The sequence below is a fragment of the Penicillium manginii genome, assembly GCF_028828005.1.
Source record: "Penicillium manginii strain IBT 31320 chromosome Unknown utg000009l:1.0-3297300.0:1.0-3298630.0, whole genome shotgun sequence".
Classification (NCBI taxonomy): Eukaryota; Fungi; Ascomycota; class Eurotiomycetes; order Eurotiales; family Aspergillaceae; genus Penicillium; species Penicillium manginii.
The window spans coordinates 3,022,977-3,045,307 of record NW_026643110.1 but is presented as its reverse complement, the minus strand read 5'-3'; the positions used below and the strand labels follow the sequence as shown (position 1 = coordinate 3,045,307).

At 49.7% G+C, this 22,331-nt stretch overlaps 6 protein-coding genes across 6 annotated transcripts; 4 read left to right on the top strand and 2 right to left on the bottom strand.

Moving 5' to 3' along the window:
• Positions 1 to 37: 37 nt before the first annotated feature.
• ireA (bifunctional endoribonuclease/protein kinase IRE1) lies at positions 38 to 3,564 on the top strand (the record flags this gene model as incomplete). The annotated part of the gene is made up of 3 exons (XM_057109492.1): positions 38 to 1,264; positions 1,323 to 3,046; positions 3,105 to 3,564. 3 exons carry the CDS (start codon positions 38 to 40, stop codon positions 3,562 to 3,564), a joined length of 3,411 nt encoding a protein of 1,136 aa, XP_056954593.1.
• Positions 3,565 to 4,068: 504 nt separating this feature from the next.
• Positions 4,069 to 7,140, top strand: N7533_012841 (uncharacterized protein; the record flags this gene model as incomplete). Its single annotated transcript, XM_057109491.1, has 3 exons — positions 4,069 to 4,370; positions 4,434 to 6,752; positions 6,810 to 7,140. The coding sequence occupies 3 exons, from the start codon at positions 4,069 to 4,071 to the stop codon at positions 7,138 to 7,140; spliced, it is 2,952 nt and encodes a 983-aa protein (XP_056954592.1).
• A 235-nt stretch (positions 7,141 to 7,375) lies between these two features.
• On the bottom strand, positions 7,376 to 8,555 carry N7533_012840 (branched-chain amino acid aminotransferase; the record flags this gene model as incomplete). Its single annotated transcript, XM_057109490.1, has 2 exons — positions 7,376 to 8,439; positions 8,495 to 8,555. 2 exons carry the CDS (start codon positions 8,553 to 8,555, stop codon positions 7,376 to 7,378), a joined length of 1,125 nt encoding a protein of 374 aa, XP_056954591.1.
• Positions 8,556 to 11,880: 3,325 nt separating this feature from the next.
• On the top strand, positions 11,881 to 13,070 carry N7533_012839 (uncharacterized protein; the record flags this gene model as incomplete). The annotated part of the gene is made up of 2 exons (XM_057109489.1): positions 11,881 to 12,158; positions 12,398 to 13,070. The coding sequence occupies 2 exons, from the start codon at positions 11,881 to 11,883 to the stop codon at positions 13,068 to 13,070; spliced, it is 951 nt and encodes a 316-aa protein (XP_056954590.1).
• Positions 13,071 to 13,390: 320 nt separating this feature from the next.
• N7533_012838 (Zn(II)2Cys6 transcription factor domain-containing protein) lies at positions 13,391 to 15,335 on the bottom strand (the record flags this gene model as incomplete). The annotated part of the gene is made up of 4 exons (XM_057109488.1): positions 13,391 to 14,398; positions 14,478 to 14,621; positions 14,683 to 15,213; positions 15,276 to 15,335. The coding sequence occupies 4 exons, from the start codon at positions 15,333 to 15,335 to the stop codon at positions 13,391 to 13,393; spliced, it is 1,743 nt and encodes a 580-aa protein (XP_056954589.1).
• Positions 15,336 to 17,742: 2,407 nt separating this feature from the next.
• Positions 17,743 to 22,065, top strand: N7533_012837 (uncharacterized protein; the record flags this gene model as incomplete). Its single annotated transcript, XM_057109487.1, has 1 exon — positions 17,743 to 22,065. One exon carries the CDS (start codon positions 17,743 to 17,745, stop codon positions 22,063 to 22,065), a length of 4,323 nt encoding a protein of 1,440 aa, XP_056954588.1.
• Between the last annotated feature and the right edge of the window lie 266 nt (positions 22,066 to 22,331).

Below are 22,331 nucleotides of genomic sequence, written 5' to 3'. Positions count from 1 at the left end.
TCCCTGATCATCTGCACACAGTTCTGAAGTTCCCATCATGCGTTGGCGGCTGCCGGGCGCCCGTTCGACCCTCCCCGCCAGCGTCGCCCTCCTCCTGCTCCCAACTCTGGTCGCTCCGCAGCAGCAACCAGAGCTCCATGATTCGGCTTCACCCTCTCGAGTCTCCGTGCCCTTGGCGGCCGGGACAGACACAACACACCATGCGGCCACTATAGCCGCTCCTCCCATCGTCAAATCCAACGATGCGAGCGCCCTGGCAACTCTGGCTCTGGCGGGCTCTGGCCGCGCCGTTCGAGCCCCTCCTAGCCAGGCCAGCACCTCTGCCGGCCTGGTTTCGCAGCTTAACGCGCGGTCCTTGCAGGACTGGGAGGTTGAGGACTTTGTCTTGATGGCGACCGTCGACGGAACCCTTCACGCCCGAGACCGGAAGACCGGTTCTCCCCGCTGGGCCCTGGAGGTTCCCAGCAGCCCCTTGGTTGAAAGTATCTACCACCGGGCTAATCGATCCAGTTCTAGCTTCGACGAGACACACCCGGAGGAAGATTTTCTGTGGATCGTTGAGCCAAGCCAGGACGGTAGCTTGTATATCTACAGCCCCGGAGAAAATGCCGGGCTACAAAAACTCGGCCTCACAGTTAAGCAACTAGTCGACGAAACGCCCTACTCCGGTTACGAACCTGCTGTGACGTACACCGCCCGCAAAGAAACAACCCTCTACACGATTGATGCTCGGACCGGTAGCATTATTCGAGTGTTTAGCTCGCGGGGACCCTTCGCCACTAGACACGAGTGCCAGAAAGTCAATGGGCAGGACTTGGACTCGGACGACGAGGAGTGCGAGACAACCTCTGGTACGCTGGTACTGGGTCGTGTCGAATATGCAGTGGCCATTCAAAATACCGAAACCGGTGACCCAATTTGCACATTGAAGTATTCTGAATGGGCACCAAATAATCGCGATATCGATCTCCAGGGCCAGTATCTCCAAACCATGGACCAAAGCCATATTTACAGCATGTACGATGGTGTTGTATTGGGATTTGATCACTCTAGGATGGATCGGCCCCGTTATACGCAACGATTCTCCTCCCCTGTGGCTCGCGTGTTTGACGTGGTACGCCAGCGCCCTACCAGTAAAGAAAAACGAGATGCATCGACACCATTGGTTCTGCTTTCGCAGCCACTTCAGCCTCCCGACCCAGACTACGCCTCGGATGATCGGGACCAGCGGGTTTTCATCGACTCCACCGCGGCTGGGGGGGTGGTTTGCCTTGTCTGAAGAGACCTATCCTCTCGTCACGGGTCGTGCCCCGATGGCCCAGTGCTATAACAAGGATTTCTTTCGCCGAGGCCAGCCCCTGATGAGTCTCACCCAACCTCAACAGCGCGATGCACTCGCTGGTGTTCACTCGCTGAGCGGCCCGACCGTTGTCCCACCTGTTCCCCGGATCGCAAGCACTCCCGAAGTATCCAACGATACCCCAAGAGATGTCCTGCGATCGGAATTGGCGCTTCCTCCTGCCCTGCGACACAGTACAATCATTCGCAAGAGTTGGGACAATGCTCTAGACATTGTTGTGACAATGATCCTGCTGTTTATCGGCACTTTCATCTACTTGAATTCCCACCATATTCGTGACCTTGCCAAGCAGAAGCTTGATTTGAAGAATATTATCAACTCCAATGACAAGTCGTTTTCCACTCCTGCCACACCGATTGTTGGCGCGACGCCTGACATAAAGCGGACATCGACTCCTGTTCGAGATGCCACGGCTGGATTAGTGCCAGAGGTCACTGTCGACCATGTTGATGTCGACATGAGAAACAACTTCTCTGACAATGATGCCACCCCACGGCCATCCCGGGATCAGAGCAAGCCGCCAGACTCGGGGCCCCGTGTGCAAATTCGCGAACCATCTCGTGGCCCTGATGAAGGAGATGACAAGCAAGAAAATGACAAGCCCAAGAAGAAGCGTTCTCGAGGCTCACGAGGTGGCAAGGCACATCGTCGCAAGGGTGCCAAACCCGCAAGTGAGAACGGAGCGAATGAGCAGAATAACCAATTGACGCCCAACGCCTCGATCCATTCAGACCACGGCGTTCCCCTCACTCGCACTGTGTCAAGCGATGTTGTCGACATGACTGCTGATGGCGTAGTCCGCATTGGTCGCTTGGAGGTGTTCACTGATGTTGTGCTGGGCCATGGTAGCCACGGCACTGTTGTCTACCGGGGTGTCTTTGATGGCCGAAATGTCGCAATCAAGAGAATGCTGATGGAATTTTATGATATCGCCTCTCATGAAGTTGGATTGCTGCAGGAGAGTGATGATCACCACAATGTCATTCGCTACTTTTGCCGTGAACAAGCCGCAGGTTTCCTATACATTGGCTTGGAACTCTGCCCCGCTTCTCTCCAGGATATCATTGAAAGACCTTCCCAGTTCCCTGAGTTGATTCAAAGCGGTCTCGATATGCCGGATGTTCTCCGCCAAATCACACAGGGTGTGCGTTATCTTCACTCTCTCAAGATTGTGCATCGTGATCTCAAACCCCAGAATATCCTAGTGGCCATGCCCCGTGGCCGAAAGGCAGCCTCGAAAACTGCCGCAAGGGCCCTTCGCCTTCTCATCTCGGACTTCGGTCTATGCAAGAAGCTAGAAGACAATCAAAGCTCTTTCCGAGCGACCACCGCCCACGCCGCTGGTACCTCTGGTTGGCGTGCTCCGGAGCTCCTTGTGGACGATGACACTGGCCCTCTGATCCAAAACATCGAGTCGCAGCATACCGAAACATCCGAGCCAGCTGTGGTAGACCCGCAGACCAACCGCCGTGCTACTCGGGCCATCGATATCTTCTCCCTTGGCTGTGTTTTTTACTACGTCCTTACTCGTGGTGGCCATCCGTTCGACAAGAATGGCAAGTTCATGCGGGAGGCAAACATTGTCAAGGGTTACTTCGATCTCGAAGAACTAGATCGTCTTGGCGACTATGCCTTCGAAGCCAAGGATCTGGTTAGCTCCATGTTGTCACTTGATCCACGCCAACGGTATGCATCTCCTTCAAGGACCCCCACATGCTGTTTCTACTTTACTAACTCCAACCAGACCGGACGCAAGTGGTGTCCTCACACACCCATTCTTCTGGCCAGCATCCGACAGGCTAAGCTTCCTCTGTGATGTCTCAGACCACTTCGAATTCGAGTCCCGCGAGCCCCCATCCGAAGCACTGCTCTGCCTCGAATCCGTCGCGCAAGAAGTCATCGGACCGGAAATGGATTTCCTCAAACTCCTCCCACGAGACTTTAAAGATAACCTTGGCAAACAGCGCAAATATACGGGTTCCCGGATACTCGATCTGCTCCGCGCGCTGCGGAATAAACGCAACCACTACAACGATATGCCGGACCAATTGAAGATGCATATCGGTGGGCTGCCGGAGGGGTATTTGAATTTCTGGACCGTCAGGTTTCCCAGTTTGTTGATGTGTTGCCATTGGGTTGTTGTTGAACTCGGGTTGACGGATATTGATCGTTTCCACCGGTATTTTTCATCGCCGGATGAGTAGTTGGAAGTGTAGCTGGTTGAAATAGTTATGCTATCTATTTGAATTCCTTGGTTATACCTAAGCAGTTGATCACGTATTTTTCAGCTCCCTTCTAGTTACTGGTAGCATATGGCAGGTATGACGGTACTACCTTCTCTATGTTAGTTAGCAGTAGGTGTGTTCTGTGAGGGAAGGTGCCACCGGGAACCATCCAGCGGACCTGCCAGTACTAGTGGAATAGCATGACCTACTGCCTGCAGTTCTACTATGTTCATCCCCCATTTATCTTTCACCTTCCTTCGTCATATCTATTATCACTTACTCATTCACCATTCCTATTGTTTGCCCGACCGTCATTCCTCAGTGCCCGTTGGTGTTTGCCTAACTTGACCAGTCGGAAAAGTGGTGCCTGAGGCTGAAGGAACCACCGCGGCTCCGCGCAACAACTGCTTGTCACTGTTTTCTTCCCTTCACCTCACCTCCAGAACCTGAACCTGCCCGTCCACCGTTCAGCCTTTCGCAAGCATGGTTCTCTTGCGCCTGGAGGTCAGGGTTTATCCTAAGGAACCTCCACCAACCCTCTCTTCTGAAGCCAGTGGCTCAAATACGAGCGTTTTCTCGCGATTGATCGGAACCGGAGTGGGAAACCGCAATAAAGAGCCCGAGCAGAATGTTGACCGGCGCGACAGCGACGAGTTGGGAGAAGCGAACCCGGCTAAGCCATACGCCTCGTTCCTTTTGCTGCTCAGAAATTCGGAGGATCTCACTTTAGCGGATCTTGCTCGCAGAATTTGTATGGAGTGGGCTCACTTCCGATCCGACCAAGAGTGAGTGAGCTCTGCCCCAGCGCCATATTGAATACCACGTCATTTTGCTGACCCAATGGACAGACCTCTAGAAATTAAGAAACTACTCGACGAGGCAAACCCTACCGTTGACCTTAATTTATTCATGACGGTTGCCGATGTCTTTGTCGACAACGGCAAAGCATTCTCCGACGGCCACGACCAGCGAGCAATTGTTCGCGTGATACAAAAGCCCGCCAGATACGCGCCCCAGCGATTTTCCTCAGTTGTGCAGGACTGGGATGGTGCGACGAATAATGGATATCAACGCAACTCGCGTGTGAGGAACCAATTCAACCCAATTGCGGAAGAAGAATATGCCCCCGCTTCGGCGCAGGAGTCCCCTGTTGAACAGACATATCACGATGCGCCCACCCCCTCCATAGAATTGCAGCCTCAATACAGTCAAGATGAAGCGATTCCTGGCACTCCAACAATTCGGAGCTCGGGAAGTGAGGAGCTTGGCGACTCGCCAAGTCCGGAGCAAGGCCACAAGTCCAAGAAGCGCAAGCCCAGTCCAGGGGCTAGTGGGCCCGTCAAACAACGCCGACTGGGTGGAGAAAATCTGAAGAATACGGAGGCCAGCGTCGCCAGTCCCAACAGGAAGCGAGTTAATGTGCCCACTTTCGCGAGTCCGCGTCGGAGAGCTAGCCTGTCTGAGCGGTCAGCTACGGGCAACAGTCTTGGACTAGGCGTCACCTCGAGTCCGTTATTCAAGAAGTTAGCGAAATCCGATACACCCTCAAGTCAGAACACTGGGCCCATTTCCACTCCAAACAATGTCGCGACTCCTTCAGGGAGCATGCCCCCACCATCAGCAATCCGCAAGTCATCTCCAGCAAGCATCCATTCATACAAGAGACGGTCTGTTTCATTCAATGAACCGATCCTCAACTCCCAGTCTACCACGCAAGCCAGCTCTTCCAAGACCAAAAGGCCGCAATCGAAGCATTCAAAGCCCGCCAACAAAACTCCTGTCTCTGGTTCAAAGGGGTCCCCACATGTCCCGTCCAGTAGTAACAAGGCAGCTCCTGTGAACCAGCAGGACCTAGATGAGCAATTTGCTCGTATCCAAAAGGAGGTGAATGAGAAAAGAAGCCTAGAGAAGAAACTAAAGGATCCAACCACCGAACCTGCGGCCAGGTCGATTGTGGAAGCAATACTCCATATATACAGACAAATCGACGCAGCCAGAAAGGAGAGACGTGAAAATAGCCAAAGTGACAAGGGCCATCGTATCACGAGATTAGAAAGAAAGATTCCTCCTCTCAGGAAAAGACTCGTTAGGATCGAGACTGGACCCACTACAGAGCCACAACAAACAGTGACTGAAACATCAGAGCCTCGAGGAGAGCCTGAGACTGAGCCGCAGCCGGAGGCCCAGCGCTTATTGCCTGCAGTTGAAGCAAGGGTTACCCGCTCTATGCGCTCCTCCGCTGCAGCTCCACCAATTCCAAGCCAAGCACCAACCTGGTCCTTCATCAACGCCGTATCTGCTCCTGCGCAAAAGCCCGTGACCCCTCGAGAATCTCAAAGCCCGGGACGCAGAGGCTCACGGTCTTCGACAACTAGTTCTCAGGCACGCCTGCCTAACCCGTCATCTATCAGTCGCCCGGGCCGCTCTCCTTCGGTTGTGATTTACAAATCGCCCAGACGAGAATCTCAGTCTGGATCTGTCAACAAGAAGACCCCCATCAAACCACAAGTTCCTGCTGAAAATACAGATATCGATACGGAGATGAAGGATACAGACGAGAACGATGAGGTAGCGACTGAAGTGGCTACTCAGGAGACTACTCAGGAACAAACCGAGGAAGCGACGGGAGAACCCAGCGCAGTGCTCAACAACGAAGCTGACCACCCAGTCATCGACGATGCTAACCCTGTTGAAGAACACGATGACCCCGAAAATGATCCGACTAGGGACGCCGAAATGACCGATGACTGGGAAGGATCTGCGGAGGTTGTTTCAAATGGGCTTGTTGATGATGCGGCCATGGTAGATGAGAATGACGAGGAGGGAGATGATGATAAGGATGACTTTGTTGATGATGTGCCCGAGGAGTCAGAAGATGAAGAATACCAAGATGCCAAAGATTACGAAGAATCTAGCGAAGGTGTTGCCATTGAAAACGTTCATCTTCAGGCGGAGGAATCGGATGAATGCAACGACCAAGTTGGAGCTCAAATGAACGAAAGCAACGAATCTGAATATGAAAGTACGGAAGTGCCAAATGGCAATGGCAATCTAGAGGTTGCCTCGAACGGAAAACCCGATTCTGAGTATCAATTATCGAAGAGTGACGAATCTGAGTCTGGCTCTGAGTCTGATCCTGAGTCTGATTCCGAGCCTGGTCTAGAACAGTAAGTCTACCATCGATAATCTTGAAGCCTGGTCATCCCTAACTGAATATTTTCTAGGTTGCCTTTCGTGCGCAGGTCTCCCAGAAAACAGCCGAATACCCCCAAACCTATCCCAAGACTTCAATCCAGTCAACAGCTAGTCTCCTCCCAGCCGAAGCCAGCCCCTTTGGTTACGCTTAAGAGTCTCCTGCAAGCTGCTAAGGAAGAAGCTGCCCAGGAAGAGTTGATGCGCCAGCAAATGCTAGCTTCAGCTTCAGATACTCCAGCCAAACCTAGTGTCCTCGACTTAACAGACGATGAGAGCAGTGATAGCGACGGCAATGATAGCTGTGGTGATATCACCTACAATGGTGATTCCCACAAGTCGCGAAAGCCAGTCCTGAGTTAGGTGGATTCTGTCACTTTATGTGAAGTGATTGAAATAAAGCAAAGCAAAGCACCTGGGCAGGTAAATTGGTCGAATGGTCTTTGCTGTGACGCGGTCTCGTTCGATTCTCGGCGATACCATTTCTGTTTGATATCCCCCTTGTATTGTATTGTAGAGAGGTGAACTAGCACAGATCTAGGAATAAACAACTGCAACGGATTCGTGTCTCAATGTCTAAACTACTACTTGATCCTTTTCAAGGCACATTCGCACCGCTATCCACCTTCTCGACATTGCCTTCCTCCAGCCACTCCTTCGGGGGAGCCTGGACTTCGTAATTCCAGTTCATATCATCGGCAATACCACCCGACTGGATCCCCCGAAGCGTCTGCAAGAGTTTCACACACACCTCGCCACCCTCACCCTTCTCGCCAGATTGATATTCAAACTTCTCCCCGCGAGAGCGCATCGTGATACTCCGAACCGGCACCAGTGCCGCCGCCGTACCTGAAGCAAAGACCTCATCAAACTGGCCCAACTCCTCATACCCGACCCGACGCTTTTCCACCTTATATCCCAGCTTCCGCGCAATATCCGCGACCGACGAAGCGGTCACCGAATCAATCGCATTCCGGCTATCGGGCTGTACAATAGTCACAACATCCCCATCCCGCCGCACGCCCGCGAAAGCCGAAGTCGAAAACTCATCAATCTCACTGCGCGTCGCACTATCCAAATGCAGCGTAATCCCGAACCCCTCATTCCGAGCCTTATCACTATGTCGCAGCACGGGCGCGTAGTTCCCGCCAACCTTCGCATCACCCGTACCATGCGGCGCAGACCGGTCGAAATCCTCCAAGATCAACGCATCAACCGCATGGGCTCCGTGATAAACACCCGTCGGCATCACGAAGACCGCCAACGTATACCCGTCCGGCGGACTAAGTCCCAATTGCGCAGAGGAACCGAAAAGAAGCGGACGCACATACATGGCCGCGCCAGACTCATGCGGCGGGACAAATTCGGCATTGGCACCGACGGCCAGCGCGACGCATTCCTGGAAGAGATCTTCCGGGACGGGCGGGATGGAGACCACGGTAGCGGAGTGCTGCATGCGCTTTGCGTTGCGGTCGGGTCGGAAGATGGTGATCTTGCTGTTGCCGGCGTGGCGGAATGCTTTTAGGCCTTCGTAGACTTGTTGGCCGTAGTTTAGGCCTGGGGCCATGCCGTGGATGTTTAGGAAGGGGGAGGCCACGAAGCGTGGACGTGACCATTGGCCGTTACCGGAGGTGGAGAAGTGGCATTCTACATGGCCGTTGACTGGGAGGATGAGGTTAGCTGGAAGTGAAGTGGTATGGAAGTGGATTTGACTTACCCTCTCGCACTTTGAAACCGATGTCGTTCCAGTCGAGAGCGGCGGGAGGTGGGGGAAACATTGCGGGGGTGGATCAAGCGGGGGCGGGGGAAAGGAAGAAGAGAGAAGAGCAATTGGTATTGGTATTTCTATCTGTAGGGGGGAAATGCAAATCAAATAGTAAATTGTGAGGGCAAAGAGGGGAGAAAGAGAAGAGAGGTGGAAAAAGGAGGGGCAGAGCAAAGTCAAGCTGACGAAATGCACTGGCTGTTTTGGGCCAGTATTACGCAGCAGGAAATTACTATTGATGGTTAGTCCAGGATTATCTAAGATCTGATTTACTATTATTAGGAGTACTCTTAGTATTGGTGTTAGCCCTCAAGCCCAATACCATTGCTTAATGCTACCACTGCAGGTATCACGCATATACTAACTAGTACTTATGATCATGATATCATACAATCGAATGCTCTGAAGCTACTAGTAGTTAGGAAATATAGACACAACCGCCTCGGTGATTCCATTTCTGTAATACAAATCAATTTCAATGATTCTTCCATAAATACAGCCTTTCCTTCGGCGTTCCTCATTCCTCATCCCCCACTAGAATATCCGCTGGATTCCGCACGATCCACCGGCATGTGGCTGAAGGACTGTAGACGCTCGCTGCGCCCAAATACCGTCATCAGACACACTTTCAATCCTTCGGGCACTTCGTGCTGTGCAAACTTCTGATCACAACCTAGAGTTTGCTACTCATTCCAGGCGCGAAGTTACTTCCATGCCCTTGCCCAAGTGTTTCCACTATCCGGTCCACACTTTCTAGAAGCCACACACTCCCATCATCACTAGCCAACCAACGCTCCCCTCCAAGATCATCTTTCATTTCCTGGTGAAAATTATCATCATCAAATGCCTTTCGAAGTCCATATACGTGAGACAATAGCTGTGGCCCAACCCCAGTTTGCGCTCGTAGACAAGCGATGCCCAGTATGGAAGTTAAGACTCTGCCAACGGTGACCGGCATCGCTCCCGGCTGTGTGGGCGGGTCTGAAAAGAGGTTTCCATATTCGCTTTCTACGATATGCACTGGAAGGTCTGGATGAGCCTTACCAAGCTTATCAAACAGCTTCGACTCAAAAGGATAGTAGACAGATTTCCAGAGGGTTTGGCCACGCAAAGACACCATGTCGACATTCTGAGACGCTAGGGATCTGTTTCAACTGGCTCAGTATCTTGATACTAGAGGCTCTTGGCCAAACATACCGGCGTGATTTCGTAGATAGGTTTTCAGCTATGATCTGAGGCAGCGCGGCATGAAACTCATTGAGACAATTGATGGTCCGAGGAATCTATTTCCAGTCAGTTCCAGGCCGCCGAAAAATGTCCATGGCAAGTAATGTTTACACCATTGAATCCGAGACATTTTAAACCAATTTCCCTGACTAACTCTGCCAATAGGACCCTTTCATTGTGCGACTTCGATGCTGAAACCTGCTCAAAGAGCCGATTTAAGGATTCAGGAGAATTCATCGTCATCGTTGCCGCGGCCTTTTTGATTACGCAGCGTCAGTATGATTCTTTTTTTTTTCGTTCTTCATTTGAGTATCTATTTACTGCGGCAGTGAGCCATGGCTTAAGTCCCACGCCACGGTATTGGGCATCTTTCGCGATTGCTTGGTACACAGACAGGACGTTGGAGGGGGCTGGAACGGTTCCTGGTCGGGCGTATGGCGCGTTGATCACAGACTTCAGCTTCGATGATAACTTGGACATACTGAGGACTAGAAATAAAGAGATGAGGTTTAATGCGGTGTTTGAATATAACTGGAATATGCTCTCTTTGGAGTTTATATGTAGCTATTGCATTCAGTCATTGACCATCTCAAAAATGCGGGGTTATGCCCCTGCAATTTGGATTCGCTGGCTTAAGGGGGGCTCTCCGCATTTTAGCTGGCACGGCATGTCACACTATTCTCTCGGACGAAAGACATGCTCGGCACTCAAATATTTTACCGAAGGGTGTTGTCGCCGACTGGCGTGCCTGAGAAATTCAGGCCACGCCGACGTTGACGGAACTACTCTGGCATCCCTTGTCGAAGTTTGTGGCTTGCTTACATTACGCGAAATCAAAAGGGCATTTTCCGAATTCAATTGGGGGCTTGCAGTGTGATAAGGTAATACCTGCGCCGACCTTTCTGTCTGAGTGATGGTAGTGGGACCACTGGGGCACCTTGAATAATTTCAAAAATATGAGTAAATGGAACTAGCCTCGATACGGACAAACCCTGGGCCTTCGATAGTTTTTTCCTAAAACTACTAGTAAGAGTTAATAGATTTTCCAACAATCTTTATGTCAATAAGATCAGCCTCCTATGTGTTTGCAATTAGCCTATGACGAAGCGTTCGTCCTTGATGTCTCTGAGTCCGTGAAACGAATTTGAAAGTTTTAATGATACAATTTAATTTTACTACTAAATTTGAATTTCGCTTCTTGATAATCCGGTCGGTCAGTTGATAGCTTCCAAGCCCTGATTGAATACTAGGACAAGAATTTGAAGTGGTTGCTGTATCTTGCCTTCCTGACAAGTCGCCAGGAATAGAATTTCCCTTCACCTAGGTTATGTCTTTCGGAATTTAAGATTCTGAAAAACTAAATATTTAGTGAACTACCACTGGCATTGATTGGATCTTTCCAAGGGACATAATATGGAAAAGAATGATCAAAGGTGTCGACGACCTCATGCAAGATTTCCCCAAATTCTCGAGATGGGAATGGAACGAGTGGATCATGGATCCAGATCAAGAAAAAAATTGAAAATGTTTGTCATTTTTCTCGGCACCCAGCATCTTAGCAATTTCCAAATTCGACTCTGGAAGGTAAGAGCTAAGAAGTGGAGACAGCTGTCGCTGTAGGATATCGAAACTGTTTCCCTTTTCGGCATAGTGGGTCCAGCCACCCTGGATGTCGGCAAAACCAGGGCTCTTATCCAATCAATCACCGAGAATAGGGAGTATGATGGAAAGAATAGGCTAAGCCTCTCTGCCGGATGGACGCTGACCCGCGCTCTTCTTGGTATACCTTTCGATCTCAAAACAAGCTCCAAAAGTCCCGCTATTCTAGGCAGTGGGGGCTGCGGCTTGCAGGTTAATGCTTATTTTCAGCCTTTTTCATTCGTTCTGATCTCCTCTTTGGGGGGAGATAGTGGATACCGTGGCTGGAGGCGCTTCGCAGCTTATTACGAAAAGTAGAAGTGAATAAAGTAGTACTTCTAGATGAAGAAAATTAGTTGAAGTCAAGCACATATAAAACACTGGTCAATAACATCCTGATCACTCAACAACTACATCTATTCTTCTCAACAACCCAAAGACATTTATTTGGCTTCCAAGCTCTTAAATCAGCAATGACTGCTAGTGCCGAGCACCTTGCTATCGCGGAGCTGGTGGTATACATACCGATCTTACTCCTTGCGATATTCGTGGTCTTCCGCCATGGATTTTACAAACAGTTGGGATGGATTTATCTTTGCATCTTCGGCGGAATTCGTGTTGTGGGCTCTATCATGGAGATCCTAAGTGTCAAGAACCCCGACAACTCTAGCGATAAAGAGTGGGCCACGATTCTTCAGTCTGTTGGCCTTTCTCCGCTACTATTATCCACTTTGGGTCTTTTAAAGAGAATGTGAGTTTATCCTCAACTTCATAATCATAGATGTGAAAGATTTGAGTCCTAATTTGGCCAATAGATTCGACGAGACATCCGACCGGGTTCCATCGGACCCCTTATCGACGAAGAATATACTCCTACAGACCGTGAGCTTATTTTCTGGTATTTTCGGCATCTTTGGCAAACTGTAAGTTCAACTCTGTCCTGATTCCTCCCCATGAGACACCCCTTTAATTTTCTGTTTCCACCACTAGATTTTCCATCTACAACAAAAAAGCAACCGCCATTTCCTATCGCAGCAAGGTCGTCCAGCTCCTCCATATCCCAGCCTTCATTGCCCTCATCTTAGCCATTAGCGGTGGCTCTGACGAAGCATCAGCCGACGAGTCGGACCACGCCAGCGGCAAGAATGAAGTCCGCGCCGCTATCATAATGTTTCTGCTCATCTATCTCGCTACCTGCATTTTGTGGGTAATCACTGTTCGCGATTTGGGCAAGATGCAAAGTAGCCAGAAACGCATTTTCCTCTGTGTCTTTCTCGCACTACCACTCATCGCCGTCCGTTTGCTTTACAGCCTGATCAGCGATTTTGGAAATAACCCGAAGTTCTCACTCATTGATGGGGATATCACTATTCAGATCGTCATGGCAACTATTGAAGAGTTTGCAGTGGTCTTTCTGTATACAGTTCTCGGTCTCATGACTCCTCGATCGAGTATTCATCCGACCGTTGGGGGTGGCATTGTCCCGCCTGTGCTGTATCCAATGGTCAATGAGGTGGCCGATGAGCGCCAACAACGAAATTACGACCCGACATATAAAAACATGTCGGATGCTGAAGCTGGGGCTCAGTATGCGTATAACGATAGCCAACGGCAGCAACGGCAGCAGCGACAGCAGCAGCGACAGCAACACCACTCGCGCTAAATCGGACATTCAGTCGTGGGTTGCTACAAATGACAGTTGCTGGACTTTGAAACTAGAATCATGCATCGGTTGAAGATGTTTAGGGGCGTTCTGTTTCTTAGATTTGATTGTATTTTTTTTTCTTGATCTATTTTTGCTTTCTCAATATTTATGACTTGGAATTAACGACTTGAAGGGCATTGGAAGATAGGCTTGTTCAGGAATGGAGTTTTGTTGCAGATTTCGTCTTAGAGCAAAATTTGATTGTCTTTAATTTTTGTCTTTTTCTAAAAATAAAATTTCTAAAACTACCTTGCTAACTTTGAATGAGAATACGTATATTAGACTGAGATGGGAGATCCAAGCTCGGGTGTCAACCAGGCTCGAGAACCACTGCCATTTCGTAAGAGCTTCCCCATGGCCAAGGCTTGGTTAATTCCCATTGAATACCCAATTTTGTCAAAGCAGCCTGTAATCCAATTGCGGAGCTCAAGCGAGGCAAGCCCGGAGTTTGCAGCAATGAGAAGTGGCCAGACCAACGTCAGGCCGCCCGCTCCACTGATTTTGAAGAGATCCGGAGATAAACCTCCCATTGAACTGACTGTTGAAGAGTTTGAGATTTTCGAAAATGGGGAATCCCTGCCTGGAGATGAATTCCAGCTAGTAGAAGGCTGTTCTCGGCCGGGCGAATATTGTTTCGACGCAGCTGAAGTGGCTTCAGGTATGTGGCTCCAGTCCGAGCAGTTCAATGGGCTTGTAGATCCCGAGCGAGGGGCCACTCTCTCATCCATACTGTCTTCTGATCCTGCTCCGAGATGGAAGGGGGCACTGGCACAGATATCCTCCATCAGTTGACGTGCAATTTGACGGCTTTGGCTGGCTAGATGCTGCCGTTGTTGATAGCTTGTTTGATCGGTCTCCGACGAGTCAAGGCCTGTTACAGTGTCGATGATGAGTTCATGAATGAGTATTCGGGACGAACGATAATTGTTCCACATGCTGCTTGCGGCGATGCTGTGATATATATGATAGCTTGTCCCCCAGGCCATGGGGAGTATTGACTCCCCATCAACCATCGGGATGTCGATTGATTTATAATTCCATGGAGAGGGAACGTTGATGAAATTCGCCATAAGCTCAGCATCTAGCGTCAGAGCGGTGCGAATTATTTCACTGGGGTCCGTTATGGTTGCGTCCTTCAGGGCCGCACAGAAATTAGTTAGTCGTATGACTATCAGGCCGAGGTTGTCGAGAACATGATCATTTGTATTTCGATATTGCTTTGCAAGTTCACTCAGCTCTGTAAGGCTCGATGAGCTATACTCCTCTCGATATATGTTGCTAGTACTCTAAATGTGAATCTGGTAAGCATCAAGCTCCTTAAAGTTTGCTACATAAGAGCAAATGGAACCTTGGAATGGGACGTACAATTTGGGCACGTAGTTGACTGAAGAGATCTAGGCCCTCTTGTCGAGCGAGCTGATCTGGGCCTCGGAACTCAATCAGTCTTGCAGCCCCTTCCATGTGTTTCATCCAGCGGTCGATGAATGAGTTGTCAGTGCATGTCACGAGCTGAGTTTCGTTAGAATTGAGGGTAATGCAAAAGCCGGGAGTCGTCTTCCGAGTCACTCACTTCAAACATTCCGAGTAAAACCACCGCAGCTAGGGTGTCATCTTGCTTAGACAGAAATGGGTCTCTCAGTGCATGATTGGTTTGCGACAAAGCAGTGGTATACTCTCGACGTGCCTTCAACATCATCCGAGGAGACATTCGAATATTTGACAGAGCTGCCAAGCCAACGGCATTGAGAGCCGCATTGAGAGCCGCATTTTGTGGGTTCTGGATCAATGGTAGCAAATACGACATATGGCCCGCATGAGGGCCTCCGGCCATATAATTGCAAAATAAATAGCCCCTTGCAAGTTCCTGTGCTGGATATTCTGGAATGGCCTGTGGTGAAGTTATAACAGCGCCACTGTTGGAATCTGATTCAACGACTTCGGGGAGGGCATTTACTGCACGTTTTTTACGTGTCGGATTTTGTGATTTGCGAATGACTTCTTCATTCTGGTCCCGAAACTTGAGCTCGAGTGGGTCACGATACCCTGGACATTCCACCTTAGCGCGCATGCATTGGGTACAAGATGGATATCCTTGATCGCACTAGGAGAAATATGAGCCTCATTGGGTCGAATTCGAATTCCTCGATCTCGTAGCTAGCTAACCTTCATGCGGCGAGATCGACAGCGCTCACAAGAAGCACTGGGTTTGCCGCGATACACCATCTGAAGGTGAACCTGGAGTATTTCCCGCTGCCAAGTAGACCCCGGAAGGCCGGAAGGGGTGGTCGATGCGTGAAGAGCCCACGGGCGCGACAATGCTCGAATTGGGATCTCAGAGATCAGATGGAGCACAAGAGAAGGGTGAAACGGGCAGCGATGAAGCAAAGCTTTTGCGCAACGGTTTCGGTAGGGCGTTCGACGCGGCGCAGGGCGGGCCAACTTTATCTAGATGGCTCTCATGATTTGGTGGCTTGTAGTGGTTCGGCGTCATTGGTTTCCATGGATGTGGAACCTGAATGTAAGCTCAGTACTAAAAGTCTTAGCTTGGCCAGGTTAGCGAGATTTCCTAGTCTTCCCAAGACCATTTTCCCTTTTCTACCCAAGGGTCCGAGCTCGTGACTCGTTTGAGTGGGGGCCGACAGTGGCTGACAGTAACAACCAATAGAAATCACACCGGGGCACTTGATAACATCCATTGGATCATTAGCAGCGCCACAAGGGGAAGAGATAGAGCTTGGGAAATGGGATGATTCAGATCGGGATGATTAAAGAGATAACTTGAAGATGGGCTAACTATAATTAGAAGGGGAGAGGTCAAGGCGCGCCAAGACAATATTATTGCCTGAGGCATAAATATCTACAATTTAACTAACTAAAAGGCAGTTGAGGTAGCGTATTTCAAACGGGGCTTAGAGGTGCTATTTGAAGAGAGTCGTGAAACCAACCTCGGTCTTTTTGTCAAATATCGCCTCAGTACGAAGTATTCTTATGACATTCTAATATAGCAAGTTGGTTTTCTGGAATATCCCGGCAAGTGCTTGTTCAACCAAGGGACCCGCGTCAGGTAGTTAAGAATCACCCTAGGCAGCTCATGGCCGTTCCCATAAGAGCAAATGATTCAGCTTCCAATTATGGGTGCCTTTTTCACATGTCTTTTTTGCATTTCTCTGTTACAAAAGTCACTCTAGGGTAGCCATGACATGAGAACATTCAAGTTGATTGAAAAATCATGTCGCTCATTCAGTAGCATCACCTCTCATCACTCGGCTTTCCATACCCTCGATTTGCACATATAAATTTAGGGGAGTAAATCTTCCTTTGTTCCCTAATAGTGGCATAGCAAGAACTTCGGGGGTTGTTCCTGCTTTGAAAATCATCGTTTTTAAGTTGTATGATGTCTACTAATTCTTTCCGGGCGTGATTAATTTTAATTGCAAGATATGAGCCTGACTTGAAGTTGTTACTAGTACAATTACCATTTTCATATGCTCCCTGATAACATGAATCTGAGCCATGCCCACTCCGAGGACTCCAAACCCTGGAAACCCATGCTACAACTTGAACTTAAGAAGATGACCAGACCCCAAGTTCAAAAGTTTGGGTCATGGCTTCCGAACCAATCGGATGGCTGTATATATGTCAGTATACTAGTGACTAGTACATTTGTTCCTCATTTAAAGCACTACTAGGACTAGTACTACTATTCTAGTACTTTACATCATAGAATTCGATGATCTATTGTGGCTTTGGGGGGGGGGGGTGAGAACTACTCTTCCTGGATTGACTGATAGTACAATGTATGTATGCCAGTGGGTCTGCATATTTCAGGTTCCTTTCCAGAATCCGCCAATACTGCCATAAGCAGATCGATGGTTCAAGTCAGATTTTGAGGAAGGTTTCGGGCCGGATTCTCGGGCTTAGGATATGACCCCTTTGTGACAAGGGCGTCAGCCCTATGCGACTCATCAGCTCAGTGACAAATATTCAAGTTCTAGTTTCCTATAGCCTTGAGCCTCTTCCCCCCCAGATCGCTAGTCAAGATCCACGACTGATTATGGGCTAACATTGGAAGATGGTTTCTAATACCATGAAAGCAGCCCCCAAGAGATCAGTCAATATCTGTACAGAAGCATGATGAGTCAACAATGAAACATAATGGATCCGGTCACTGGGATTTAATCACCGAAAAAGTCCAGCCTTTACTCCTGAACGGGGGCAGGAATTCCGGTGTTTGGGGGATTCACGTTTGTACTAGGCTGAACTATATGCCGAACAGAGCAGGTGGGGTGACGGTTATTTCAGTCAGCCAATAATATTTGTCACACTAGCCCTTTTCAAGGATAACGTCGGTATGTCGGCGCTCCGCTCCCCGACCGCGTAGCCCAAAGTGGAGACTCGGCAGTCTCCCCACCCGAGTTACTCGCATAATTTGCATAGGATGTCGGCGTTAAGCCTGCTCGGTTTACTCCGTCCCCGAGATCTTTGTCGAGATTTCAGGCGTGGCCTGAAAATTTGCGAGGGGACCGGTGGCATTTAATACGATGGGTACCCCCGCTGCTTCTAATTGAACTCTAGCTACGAGTCAGCCACCTGTACTCACTTTCTCCATATTGGTTGACATTCAGCCAGCATGGATTCAGACAAAGACTCCGAAGTGGAGTTCGCTCCTATTACGGAGCGATCCCAAACCAACATGACTGCTGTGGATGAGCGTGAAATCGAGACCCTCGGCCGCATCGCCTCGAGTCGACTCGGCCAAGCTTTATCTGCAACAGCAACAAATGATAAGAAAGATCCCCGCTTAGACCCCGAAAATCCCCAGTTCGACCATAATCGATGGGCTCAGAACCTACTCATCAAGGTCCACGAGGCGGGAATCGATATCCCAGATCAGGGCATCGTCTTTTCAGATCTCTCCATCAGTGGTTCTGGTGCCGCTCTCCAGTTCCAAGAGACCCTCCTCTCAAGCCTCACAGTTCCCTTCCGAAACGCCGCGAGGGCCTTTTCCGGCCAGAAATCACAACCACGCCGCATCCTTCACAGCTTTGATGGCCTGCTCAAAGGTGGTGAGCTTTTGCTCGTGTTAGGACGCCCTGGAAGTGGCTGCACAACCTTTCTCAAATCACTTTGTGGCCATCTCGGCGGCCTGACCATGGACCCAAATAGCAAAATTCATTTCGAGGGCATCGATTACAACGACATGCTCAAATACCACCGCGGCGAGGTTGCATACAACAAAGAAGTCGATCTTCACTTCCCTCATCTGACCGCCGGCCAAACTCTCACCTTTGCTGCGCATGCTCGGGCCCCTCACCGTCGCCTCGAAGGTGTGAGCAGAAATGAATATGTCGATACTCTCGTGAAAGTTGTGATGTCTGTCTTTGGCCTCACCCATACTTACGACACTAAAGTCGGTAGCGATTTTGTGCGAGGTGTAAGTGGTGGAGAGCGGAAGCGCATCAGTATCGCCGAAATGTTTCTGTCTCGTTGCAGAATCGGAGCATGGGATAACAGCACTCGCGGGTTGGATGCAGCCTCGGCTCTCAAATTTGTCAAGGCTTTGCGTCTTGCTGCTGACATGGGTATGTCCTGCCATGCCATAGCTGCATACCAAGCATCGCAATCCATGTATGATCAGTTTGACAAGGTTGTCGTCCTCTACGAGGGTCAAGAGATCTATTACGGCCCCAGAGAACGCGCCGTCTCCTACTTCCAGGATATGGGTTGGACAAGACCTGAGCGACAGGTCAGCGGTGACTTCCTCACTGCTATCACCAATCCCAGTGAGCGCAAGGCTCTTCCTGATATGGAAGATAAAGTACCGCGTACTCCCAAGGAATTTTCTGAATATTGGAAGAAGAGCCCCGAGTATCATTCCCTCCGCAAGCAAATAGTGGAATTTGAGCAACAACACCCCCCAAATGGAAGCGATGCTCAAAGACTTCGTTCCACGCATGAAGCACACCAAGCGCGTCACACTCGAGCCAAAAGTCCTTACTTCCTTTCTATTCCTATGCAGATTCGACTCTGCACGATCAGAGCCTTCCAGCGCATGAAAGGTGACCGTGCGACCGCCATTGCCCCTGTGATTGTCTCAATTATTCTATCCTTGATCATTGGATCCGTTTTCTATAACACCCCCGACAGCGCCGACTACTTCTTCCAAAAGGGCGCTGTTTGCTACTTTGCCGTGCTCATGAATGCATTGCTTACGATGAATGAAATTCTCCAACTTTATAGCCAGCGACCGATCGTGGAAAAACAGGCTGGCTATGCTTTTGTCCACCCGTTTACAGAAGCCCTGGCTAGTCTCATTGTGGACCTACCCATCAAGCTCGTACGAATCTCAGCGTTCAGTATAGTTCTATACTTTATGGCGAATCTTCGCCGAGAAGCCGCCAACTTCTTCATATTCTACCTCTTCCTGATCGTCGCTGTCCTGACCATGTCCGGTTTGTTCCGTAGTCTGGGAGCCCTCACGAAGTCGGTAGGCCAGGCTATGGCACTTGCCGGTATCATGGTTCTTTGCATCGTTGTCTACACTGGTTTCACTCTGCCTCAGCCCTATATGCATCCGTGGCTATCCTGGATTCGTTGGATCAACCCGATCTACTATACGTTCGAGTCTTTGATTGCAAACGAGTTCCATGGCAAAGATTATAACTGTGGATCCATCATTCCAAACTATGGCACTGGGACAAATTTCATTTGTTCCACTGTTGGAGCCGTGGCAGGGCAGGACTTTGTCTCTGGTGATGCCTTTATCGAACAGAATTACCTCTATCACTACTCTCACCTGTGGAGGAATTTTGGCATCCTCATCGCATTCTTCATATTTTTCAACGCACTCTATCTCACGGCCACCGAATTTATTTCCAGTGACAAGTCCAAGGCGGAGGCTCTTGTATTCCGACCCGGACATGCTCCAAAGTATTTGCAAGATCATGATACCGAGGGTGGCGCACAAGACACAACCAAACTTGAATTACAGCAGACAAACGACACCATTCGTCTCCCAGAGCAGTCCGATGTTTTCACGTGGAGCTCTTTGAACTACGACATCCCTGTCAAGGATGGAACCCGACGCTTGCTAGATGATGTGAATGGCTGGGTTAAGCCTGGCACTTTGACGGCCTTGATGGGTGTTTCTGGAGCTGGTAAAACAACCCTTCTTGATGTCCTTGCTCAGCGTGTGTCCATTGGTGTCGTTACTGGTGATATCTTCGTTAATGGCCTACCTCTTGCTGCCAACTTCCCTCGCCGTACTGGCTACGTGCAACAGCAGGACCTTCATCTTGACACTACCACTGTGCGAGAGGCTCTGCGTTTTAGCGCAATGCTCCGTCAGCCCTCGACTGTTTCCAAGCAAGAAAAGTACGAATACGTCGAGCAGGTCATCAAGGTGCTCGGCGTTGAGGACTTTGCGGAGGCTGTTATCGGATCCCTCGGCGAAGGGTTGAATGTCGAGCAGCGCAAGCTTCTGAGCATTGGTGTCGAGCTTGCTGCCAAGCCCACTCTGCTCATCTTCCTCGATGAACCGACGAGTGGCCTTGACTCCCAGAGTTCATGGACAATTTGCCAATTTCTTCGAAGATTGGCGGATCACGGGCAGGCCGTCCTCGCAACAATTCACCAGCCTAGTGCAACCTTGTTCCAAACCTTCGACCGTCTGCTCTTCCTGGCAAAAGGAGGTAAGACCGTCTATTTTGGCGACATTGGCAACAACTCCTCCACTTTGCTTGAATACTTTGGGAAAAATGGAGCTCCCCCCTGCGAAGAGCTGGAGAACCCGGCCGAGTACATTCTTGATATGGTTGCAGGAGATGGTTGCCTGGAGGTTGACTGGCCTACGGCTTGGAACAAAAGCTCTGAGAAGGAGGCTGTCCTGGATGAGATTGAGCGCATACACTCAGCTCGTCGACCCTCGGTTCACGACACAGTTGGAGACAACGATACAGCCGAGTTCGCCATGCCCCTTTCTACCCAGCTTTCCATCGTTCTGCAACGCTGCTTCCAGAGTTACTACCGCCAGCCTGACTACATCTACGCCAAATTTATTCTAGGTATTGCGAGCGGTTTGTTCATCGGATTTTCTTTCTGGAAAGCGGATAACACCCAGCAAGGCTTCCAGAACGTTCTGTTCAGCATCTTCCTATTGTGTACCATCTTCAATACCCTCGTCAACCAGATTATGCCTCGCTTTGTCGCTCAACGCTCGCTTTACGAAGTTCGCGAGCGCCCATCTCGCACCTATTCCTGGAAGGTCTTCATTGTTTCACAGATTCTCGTTGAAGTCCCCTGGCAAGTTTGCCTGGGAGTCTGCTCATGGGCCTCTTTCTACTGGTCTGTTTTTGGCACTGACCAAGACTCTGAGCGCCGCGCACTCATCATGCTCTTCATTGTGCAATTCTTCATCTATGCTGCTAGCATGGCTCAGTTTGTCATTTGTGCCATCCCAGAGCCGACTCTAGGTGCTATCATTGCGACTATGACATTTGGTCTGTCGTTCATTTTCAACGGTGTCATGCAACCGCCTAGTGACCTCCCACGATTCTGGATTTTCATGTACCGCGTTTCCCCATTCACATACTACATCAGCGGGATTAGCAGCACAGCCCTGCATGGCAGACAAGTCCAATGCAACTCGGCCGAGCTGAGAGTCTTCGATCCTCCTGCAAACCAAACTTGTGGAGAGTATCTCGGCAAATATGCCGAAGCGGCCCTGGGCTCTATCTACAACCCCGATGCCACCTCGGACTGCCAGTACTGTACCATGCGTGAAGCTGACCAGTATCTCGCAGCACGTGAGATTTATTGGGAAGACCGCTGGCGCAACTATGGAATCTTCTGGTGTTACTTCGTTTTCAACATTATTGGTGCCATCACGCTCTACTACATCTTCCGTGTGCGGACTTCGCGGGCAAAGGTTGGAAAGGGCAAGAAGACTGCATAGGTGTCTTTCAAGTTACTCGTATACTAGCATTTGTGGCTTTCAAGCGTTTTCCTCCCCATCTTGCTCTATATTTTGAAGCATAAATGTATCATGTATTCTTACTAATTTCATGAATTCTCCATTCTCCCCCTTCCCGTGCATAAAAACCTCAGAAAATTGCAATTATTTAGCATGGGACTACTCCAAAAACTTGGTCCTGGAATATTCTTTACTCCTTTGAATACTAGTAACATCTGATCTTAATTGAATCCCTAAAGTGATCGCTT